Source organism: Rutidosis leptorrhynchoides, chromosome 6 (genome assembly GCF_046630445.1).
Source record: "Rutidosis leptorrhynchoides isolate AG116_Rl617_1_P2 chromosome 6, CSIRO_AGI_Rlap_v1, whole genome shotgun sequence".
NCBI classification, from domain to species: domain Eukaryota; kingdom Viridiplantae; phylum Streptophyta; class Magnoliopsida; order Asterales; family Asteraceae; genus Rutidosis; species Rutidosis leptorrhynchoides.
In genome coordinates this window covers 200630603-200641315 of record NC_092338.1, presented here as the reverse complement: position 1 = coordinate 200641315, position 10713 = coordinate 200630603, and the positions used below count along the sequence as shown (strand labels likewise).

Genomic DNA, 10713 nt, shown 5'->3' with positions numbered 1-10713 from the left:
CCACCACAACAACAGGGGGAGAACTTATGACCATACCCCCACCAAGAGGCACAACAATGGTGGAAACCCTAACCCCAACAACAACACCAACTCTAACCCGAACTACAAGGGAACCTTACCACAATGCAAGAGGTGTTACAAACACCACACTGGGTATTGCAATGTTGTCTGCGAGAAGTGTCAACGGGCTGGGCATATCGGAAAAGACTGCAAGGTCACTACTTTGAATGGGAAGCCGAATACCAATGGACCTAAGAAGTGCTACGAATGCGGGCAGACGGGCCATTTCAGAAATGCGTGCCCAAACAAGCGAAAAGACGGAGGACCACCTCGTGGTAGAGCTTTTAATGTTAATGCAAGGGATGCACGCGATAACCCCGACTTGGTGACAGGTATATTCACAATCAACATTCTTTTAGCTTCTGTCTTGTTTGATACTGGTGCGGATAGAAGTTATGTATGTAGACATTTTTGCGATAAGATTAATTGGTCATTAGTCCCGTTAAAAGAGAGTATGCTTGTCGAGGTCGCCAATGGAAAACTTGAAAAGGTTGACCATATTAGTCGTGGAGCTATTATCAACATAGCTGGTGCAGATTTCGAAATTGATTTGATACCTATCAAACTAGGAAGCTTTGACGTGATCGTTGGTATGGATTGGTTGAGCAAGATAAAGGCCGATATTATCTGTGGAGATAAAGCACTTCGCATACCACAAGTAGATGGCGAACCACTGGTTATCTATGGAGAGAGATGTACCTCGAAGTTGAACCTCATTAGTTGCGTGAAAGCGTAAAAGATTATGAAGAAGGGACGTTTTGCTGTCGTAGCACATGTGAAAGCAGTAGAAACTGAGGTGAAGAGCGTGAACGACATTTGAATTGTGAACGAATTTTCCGATGTCTTCCTAGAGGAATTGCCTGGATTGCCGCCGCAGAGAGCAGTAGAGTTTCAGATTGATTTAGTGCCAGGAGCTGCACCTGTAGCTCGCGCACCTTATAGACTCGCACCTTCTGAGATGCAAGAATTACAAAGTCAACTACAAGAACTACTTGATCGAGGATTTATCCAACCAAGCTTCTCGCCTTGGGGCGCACCTGTGTTGTTTGTGAAGAAGAAGGATGGATCCTTCCGTATGTGTATCGACTACCGTGAACTCAACAAATTGACTATCAAGAATCGGTATTCTCTTCCACAAATTGATGATCTTTTTGATCAACTACAAGGATCGAGCGTTTACTCAAAGATCGATTTGCGATCCGGATATCACCAGCTGAGGGTGAAGGAAAGTGACGTGATGAAGACTGCATTTAGAACTCGTTATGGTCATTATGAGTTTCTCGTGATGCCATTCGGATTGACCAATGCACCTGCCGTGTTCATGGACCTCATGAATCGTGTCTGCAAGCCGTACTTGGATAAGTTTGTTATCGTCTTCATAGATGATATCCTCATCTACTCTAAGAGCGAAGAAGAGCATGAACAACACCTCCGACTAGTGCTTGAACTCTTGAGACAAGAGCAACTTTACACCAAATTCTCCAAGTGTGAATTTTGGTTGAAGGAAGTCCAGTTTCTGGGTCATGTTATGAGCGACCAGGGTATCAAAGTTGATCCCGCCAAGATTGATGCCATCAGCAAGTGGGAGACCCCCACTACTCCGACTCATATTCGCCAATTCCTAGGTCTCGCCGGTTACTACCGAAGATTCATCGAAGGATTTTCTCTGATTGCGCGTCCTTTGACCGCGCTGACTCACAAGGGCAAGAAGTTCATTTGGGAACCCGCACACGAATCAGCATTTCAAACTTTGAAGAAGAAGTTAACCTCCGCACCTATCCTATCACTTCCCGAAGGCAGTGACGACTTTGTTGTTTATTGTGATGCATCAAAGAGTGGTTTTGGTTGTGTATTGATGCAACGATCAAAGGTTATTGCCTATGCCTCCTGCCAACTGAAGATTCACGAGCGGAACTACACTACACACGATCTTGAACTTGGAGCCGTTGTCTTTGCGCTCAAATTGTGGAGACATTATTTGTATGGAACTAAGAGCACTATCTTCACCGATCACAAGAGTCTCCAGCACATCTTTGATTAGAAGCAACTGAATATGAGACAGCGTCAATGGATCGAGATGCTCAACGACTACGATTGTGAACTCTGTTATCACCCTGGCAAGGCCAATGTTGTAGCTGACGCTTTAAGCCGAAAGAAGAGGACGACACCTCTTCGTGTTAGGGCTCTGAACATCACCATCCATTCGAACCTCAACAGCCAGATCAGAGTAGCCCAAGATGAGGCTCTCAAGGAGGAGAACATATCTCACGAACATTTAAACATACTTGTCTCTCGATTCGAGGTTAGGGAGTCTGGACTCTGATGTTATGCCGGAAGAATTTGGGTACCTCTTTATGGAGATCTACGGAACCTTATACTTGATGAAGCACACAAATCGAGATATTCGATTCATCCTGGAGCAGACAAGATGTACCATGACCTTAAAGAACAGTATTGGTGGCCGAATCTTAAGAAGGACGTTGCGACTTATGTTGGTAAGTGTTTGACTTGCTCAAAGGTTAAAGCCGAGCATCAGAGACCTTCTGGTTTACTTCAACAACCGGAAATCCCATAATGGAAGTAGGAAAGGATCACAATGGATTTCATTACTAAGCTGCCGAAGACGGTGGACGGATACGATACCATCTGGGTTATCGTTGACCGCCTTACCAAGTCTGCACACTTTCTAGCGATGAAGGAAACAGATACAATGGAGAGACTTGCTCAGTTATACATCAAAGAGGTTGTATCTCGTCATGGTGTACCTTTATCGATCATCTCGGATCGCGATCCCCGTTGCTTCTAGATTTTGGCGTTCATTGCAAGAAGCCATGGGAACTCGTCTTGACATGAGTACTGCTTATCATCCTCAGACTGGCGGTCAAAGTGAACGAATGATTCAGACCTTGGAGGACATGCTGCGTGCATGTGTCATCGATTTTGGAAAGGCTTGGGAAAGGCATTTTCCACTCGCCGAATTCTCGTACAACAACAGTTATCACTCTAGCATTAATGTCGCGCCTTTTGAAGCATTGTATGGCCGTAAGTGCCGATCTCCTATTTGTTGGGCCGAAGTAGGCGAAAAGCAAATCACCGGACCTGAGGTAGTCCACGAAACGACGGAGAAGATTGCTCAGATCCAAGCTATACTTAAGACTGCCCGTGATCGTCAAAAGAGTTATGCCGATCTTAAACGTAAGGACTTTGAATTCAACGTTGGTGATCGGGTAATGTTGAAGGTTGCACCTTGGAAAGGTGTGATCTGTTTTGGAAAACGTGAAAAGTTAAACCCACGATACATTGGTCCTTTTGAAATCTTGGAACGTGTTGGACCCGTTGCTTACCGTTTGGATCTACCAGCACAATTGAGCTCAGTTCATCCTACCTTCCACGTGTCAAACTTGAAGAAGTGTCTTGCTCCACCTGAACTTATCATACCATTGGAAGAACTTACTATTGATGACAAACTCCACTTTGTGGAAGAGCCCGTCAAAATTATGGATCGTGAGATCAAAACTTTGAAACGCAACAAGATTCCGATCGTCCGAGTGCGATGGAATGCCAAACGAGGACCTGAGTTTACTTGGGAGCGAGATGATCAAATGATGCGAAAGTATCCTCACCTTTTCCCGACTCCTCCATCTACCTCAGCTTAAATTTCGGGACGAAATTTTCTTTAACAGGTGAGTGATGTAACGACCCTAGAATTTCCAACGTTTATTTATTAATAATTATTATTATTAATACGTGTGATTAAACGAATGTATGTTATTACATTTACATGTTTCCATGATTGCCCGAACTCGACTTTAATTGCCCGAAACGTCTTTGTGACACCCGGAACTTTCACGAATAATATTTTTAGATATTATTTGCATTCAAGATTAAGTTTATTAATCATTTTAATTAACTAAAGTTGTTAGTTAGTTACTTGGGCTTTTAATTGGATTAACTTGTTAATTACATACATACTTGGGCTTTTATTTGAACTTGGGCCATAATTAGTATTAGTGGACTTTAGAAGCCCACCCTACACTTTAATAGACTTATTTAAGCCCACTCATTCATGTAAGTATCCATTTAGTTATAACTAGTTAGTTAAGAAGACTAGGAATCTAGTTACCTTATAATCTCCATGAGACCACATCTAATATCCATCTTTTGTAAGCTTTTCATCCAAGTATCCAACAAACAAACTTCTCCCTCCATTTTGCTGCAGCAAAACCGTGAGGTTGAGGGCTCCAGATGGGGAGTTTTGATTTCATTATTCATCACTTCATTCATTTGCATTTCTCTCTCAAAAACACACACACATACTTGCTTCATTTCTCTCTCAACTCTTTCTACATTCTTGTAAGAACATGAAGCTTTTCTTCCTTTCTTTTCTCTTGTAAAACCGTAGCATATGCTATCTATATCATCATCATCATCATTTGTTGTTGTTTGATTACTTGTTGTTGTTAGTTTATTACATATAATTGTTAGTTGTTCTTTACTAGTTACAAGATCAAACTTACTAGTTTGATTCTTCATAATATCTTGTATTTATCAAGAACATAAGAACATAAACTCACTAGTTTATGATTCTACTTTTATTGTTTCAAAAGTTTGTAAGTTCTTGTGTTGTAACTCATACTTGTAGTTCTTGAAGTAAACTTAAAGTTTGCTTCACTTAAAGATCAAACCTTGGTTGAATCTTTAAAAGTATGAACAAACCATGAACCTTTTACTTGTTTATTTAGTTTTACTTGCACTTTAATTTTATGATTTTGGTTGTTGTTGGTCAAGTACTACAAGTTAGTCTTGATCTCATACCTCTTGGAACTAAAAGTTAACTTGAAAGTTCAAAAACATGTAAATAAGTTTTCTTTAAAAATAACTTTGTATACTTATGCTTGATCTAGACTTTTGGGTCTTGGATCTTCAAGATCTAACTAAGAACTATGTTCTACATCTTAAGATCTTGATTAGTTAGTTTACTTTCAAGTTTGTAACTTGTTATTAGCTTTAAAGTTCATGTATGTGTTAGATCTAAGACTTTGATGTAACTTTGGTTCATCAAACTTCATACAACTCTTAAGTGAGTTGTGCTTCATGTCTTAGACTTGCACTTGGGTTATGATGGTCAAATCTTGGTCAAGATGATGTAGACACATCAATGAGTTGTACACTTGAAGCTATATGCATCAAGGATGAGAACCGTGATGAACATCAAGCATCAAGACCACCGGAACTCACTTAAACTTACTGTTTCTGTCCAAACCCTACTAACCTGCTGTTTTTGTATCAGACCAGTAGACCTGGGCTACTGAGACCATGATTTTTAGATAGAACTTTTCTAGTAGATAACGTTTCATATAGGACTCGTCTTAATCCGAGTTACGGTTTAGGATTTATGGCCCTCCGATCGTCACTATGTCCTTTTAACGTTGTGCAGAAATTTCTGACCTACTCGCACTTAGACCGTCGCCACGGTCAAACGAAGACGAGTTTGCTTCTGGAATTTTTACCACACTTAAAGTACTCATAGACGGAGCCATGACCACTGGTCTCACCTTAATTCAGTAAGGGTAGAGGCCGTGGTGACTGACTGAAGTCAGCCTTTGTTTTAAACTACTTTCATAAACGAAACTTACTTTACGCCTTTTGTTTGATGATGAATGATGATGACCCTTAAGACCTTATTTACATACTTTTAAACCTATTAAGACGATTTACTGACTTATTACTATTCGACTTAGGTTGAGGACTTTCGGACCGATTACTTGCACACCTTTTCCGAACCGACTTTACGACTACATTATCATTGTGAGTTATAGCATTCCCTTTTTACTTTAACTTATTTTGGGAACTGAGAATACATGCGGATTTTATGTTTTACATACTAGGCACGAGTACTTAAACTTATATATGTGTGGGTTATACAACGGCATAAACATTCCCTTTAGCTCGGTAACGTTTAATCATTGGTTTTTGAACCGAGAACGCGAATCTTAGATATGGATCCATAGGGTTTGACATCCCCACTCGGGCTAGTAGCGCTAGCATTTAACGAGTGTTTAATACTTCGTAGACATACGCACTTGCCAAGTGTACTTTCAGGGGGTATAAACGTTAAGTTAGTTACTAAGCGCCCACGGTTAACATATACTTTATCATACTGTTTTGAAACGCTTTTTGTAGCACTGAAATCTCGTGGCCTACCTTACTTACTGTTATACTTAAATTATAGCTCACCAACCTTTGTGTTGACGTTTTTAAGCATGTTTTTCTCAGGTGCTTGAGGTTAGCTTCCGCTGTGTACTAGTCGTGCTGTAGACACCCGCTGCTTAGAGTTGCTATCGCATGAACTACTTTATTTTGCATTCAAACATTCGTACTTTTAAACTATGACTTGTAACGACCATTGTGGTCACATACACTTATTATCTGCTTCTACTTAGTGAAGCATGTTTTTGGATTGTAAAACATTTGATGTCGGTTATGACGTCACTTTATTATTGAATGCAAACTCTTTTTGAAAACGCATATAGTACTTAACCTTGTAATGATCCTGTTGTTGATGATTCGTACACGATGGTTTTGTACGGGGCATCACAACCATAGCAACTTGATTCACTCAAATTACGAAAATATTGACTCATGATGATGTCATCCGAAAACTATTCATTCATGTTGGCTGTTATATATATATTGTTAATTTGCTCTGTAAATCGGTAGAAATCAAGAGACCAAAAATAATTACTCCGTAATATATTATTGCTTATGTCAACAAACAGGCTAAAAGGTAGCTCGATATTAAGTGGGCTACACGTGGACGAGGAAATAGCTGCAAAAAATGCCAACAAGCATACGACTAGGTCAACATGCAAAAGTGAAGAAATATTGACTTCGGTGGCGGAAGATAATAATAAACTAAAAAATACCACCCGCGCGATGCGGCGGGGACTTTCCGGTTTCATATTCATATTTTACGTAGCAATATGTATGTATGGAATTAAAAACGCGTTGCTACGGGTATGGTTGGAAGCACGTGGTCCATGACATGAAAATCGCGGGAAAAAGGGAAAGGGAACATCGATATTATGTAGTTAGTTTGGGTTGTTTATTGTACGTGTATGTATACGTATGGAAGATAGCCCGAAATGTTTAACGTTTTTTAAAAAGAGTCCGTTTCGCGCGCACCTAGTTTCGTTGTGCTCGCAATATTTTTTCGAGTTGATCGGTGGTGTCGAATAAATTTAACTCGCGGCGAGCGTGAAGATATGGCCAGTTGAAAATTTGGGTGGAATTTTTTTAGTTTTTTTTAATTAATTAGCAATTTTACGTTTTAACCCCCTGTCTTAGGTTTAGAAAGTGAAAATTGGCTAAAGCTGAGGGGGGAGGGGGTTTTTTGGGCTGATGTCGTTTTGATTGTTTTGGTTCATGGAACGACCAATTTTCCGACTCCTTTTAGCATATAGGAGTACTACAACAAGGGGTTAGTTGTATGTTAGTCAAATAAATTATAGGAGATGACCGACCGGAGAAAAAAGTATACGCATACAATACTACTTTCGTTGATAAGAAAATAGAAAAGAAGAAGACGTAACGTATTTTGGATGATCGTGAGGATCGGCTAGAAAAGTTAGGCTGATACAATATTAGAAAATAATTCTACATACTTTTATGATTTATCATTGATCAATATTTATAGTACATATAACGATACAAATAAGGAAATTTTATAAACTATAGAAAACCTAATCTTACTCTCCAAGTCATTTATTTTACTTGCTCTCCAATAATATCTTTAATATCCATAACAGTTATTTTTTAACTGAAAAAGGACATTTCTGAGCAGCCAGTACCAAGATAACTTATAAACGATTCCTTCGAATTAGGTCATAAAATATACGTACCTGTGGACTAAAAATCAAATGGAACCCGCGAAATGGCAACCGTTCCACTGCCACACAAAAATTTGGGCATATGATAGTGTGCATACTTTTCATATATGGATTTTGACTTTTTGATAATAACCCTTAACAACTCTCATTTATAGTTTAAAACAGAAGTACTACAAATAATTGTACTTTAAACAACAAAATTTGTACATATTTCAATTCTTTAATGTGAGCCATTACCATGGGGTAATTATCATATGTATATTACTGTTTGAAGGTTAACGATGTGGTTGTTAAGCCGGTCATAAAGACTCGAAAAAATAAAACGGTTGTTAGGTAGTTTGTAATCTGTTTGTGATTTTGTGTTGTTTGTTGTTTGAATATATTTGAATTTTGTATTGGTTCTTGTTTTTTATCGTGTTACCGGGATCGTTTTTGTGATTCGGTTGCTCTAGGTTCGGGCTCAATTAGCTTTTTTTTCTTTTTTCACCGTTAGTGTTAGAGTTCGTTTACTGCTTCCGAGCCTTGTAGTACTTTTGGTTCGAGTGTATCTTTATTCTTCTTTTCGTCAATCGAAAAAACTATGTTTTAATGTTATCGTTATTTTAGTAAAAAAAATTATCATACATATTAAATGTGTAAGGTCGACCATCGTTTGGTGTTTTATTCCATTGTACTTTCTAACTGTTCAAAGGGGTGTCTATAATGGGTGAATTTCTAAGCAAGATTTATTGGCAAAAAAAAAAGTATGTAAATTTTCGAAGATGCAGTCATTAAGAAGAAAAAAGAAAATTAATGGCAACACCACGTATAAAGAATTTGTTATCAACCATTTATTATTATAAAAACTATCAACATGGATGTAAACATAGTTTCAAGTAACACGAATTTACAAGTGTTACATTTGACATTTCACAATAAACATATTTTAGTAACAGAATGTTTTACATGTACACACTCCACTAAATAATACCATATCAATCAAATAGTATCCTACAAATCAGAATTCTCTTCTTCAATAGGTGAAGGAATGTCTTCAAGATCCCTCTTTGGCCTAACCCATCTTCCAAATTTATTAAGAACCAACCCTTTGTTGTTCAATTGATACCAACATGGTGGAATCCTAAGCTCATTCACAAGCGTATCACAGTATTTATTAACCAAAGCGACATCCCGTTTAGCATTTGGCCGGAAGCCTGAGTTGCTACTAACATATCCATCCACGAGATGCAAGTACGTTTCAGGATGATGAATCCCGATAAGATTGGGAACACGTTTCAAAAAAGGTGAAGCTCTGATATCGAGTTTCAACTCTGCTCCAACGTGGTGATAAACCCACTCGAGACTACCCGTTAGGTCATCAAATTTTTGTAAAGTCTCATTGAAAACGATCCCAGGCATCCTAGGGACGAGATCTTGTTTTATAGTCACACGCAATGCTTTCACACCTTTGTGATGAAGCTCGTCCCTAAACGCAATATTCCCAACCCTAGGTGCCCCGAAAGAAATCACACTTATCGGTAAGGTTGGAAACATCATAGATGCCTCGTAAGCGGTCAATAACGCTAACGCACCACCTAAACTATGCCCGGTAATCGTTAAACTTACATTTTCCCCTTTCTCGTTATATAACTTCATTAACCGACTTACCTCTTCCATCACTTGCTCCGACGCGCTCGTTTTATTGTACCTAGTAGAAACACGTTTGGATTTATAGATACTAAGGAACCCTCGTTCCACCATCGCTTCGCCATGGCCTAACGGCTCAAGATCCCGTTGCATATCCTCGTACCACTCGGAAGGCAACACGGTCCCACGCCATACGACCACAATATCTCTCCGCCCAATCCTCTTACTTTCCACGTCATCACTAACTGCCACATACCCCATCCAATTAGAATCCTTACTCCACGTGTCTGCCACGTAGGATTTCTCAAGCCACCTAGGTATTTCATATTGTGACATGGCATAAATGTACCTTTTCACATCATATCCATGTTTTATCAACCCTAACTTTTCAAACAACTTATTACGATTATACAAACAGCTCCCACAATACTCTGAATACGAGTCAAAGTCAAACGCATCGTACGTAGCTTGCGCAAACTCACCGTACTTTATTATCTCCTGACGTACGCGATCATCTAACGGATCAAGTAAGTTTTCCCAATCCGAACCGCCATGTATGTCACGCCAAATGCTGGATATGTCTTCTTTAGGTGACGTGGTTGGCAAATTAAGTTTGGATTCCGCTTGTGCAACGACGTCGTTGTAATCTGTTCGTTGGAGGAAACTTTTTAGTGACGGTTTTTCGATGTATAAGTTTAACAGATTTGAGATTGATTTTGCTAAACGAGCTGATTTGTTGATTGCTCGTTCGTTGAATGAGGCTATTACACGGTGGCGGTTGGTGACGGTGGTTGACGGTTGGTTGCGGTGGTTGATCGGATTCACGGCGGCAGCCGTTGATATGTGAGTAGACATTAACATCTGAAATGCAGGAATGGGCAACTTTTGTACAGTATTAAATTAAAGAAAAATGTGGTTAAGAAGAGAAGTGTATGCCATTCGGAGATTATAAGTGTGAAAATAGTAAAAGTCAAATTTGACTAGTCAAATTCCGGACGCGTTTATTTTGACTTTGGAAGGATCCGGATTAATTGGATAGTCCGTTTTGAAGCACTTTTTTTGGCCAAATGATTCCCATGTGGACTTTATGTATTTGTTTCTCGTTTTCATCATGTGTTTAATTTGTAAAAGAGAAGCA

The 10713-nt window shown here is 39.2% G+C and overlaps 1 protein-coding gene across 1 annotated transcript; it reads right to left on the bottom strand.

The window, feature by feature from the left end:
• Positions 1 to 8778: 8778 nt before the first annotated feature.
• LOC139853266 (phospholipase A1-Igamma1, chloroplastic) lies at positions 8779 to 10466 on the bottom strand. The gene has a single exon (XM_071842634.1). The coding sequence runs from the start codon at positions 10434 to 10436 to the stop codon at positions 8940 to 8942; it is 1497 nt and encodes a 498-aa protein (XP_071698735.1). The 5' UTR covers positions 10437 to 10466; the 3' UTR covers positions 8779 to 8939.
• Positions 10467 to 10713: the final 247 nt, after the last annotated feature.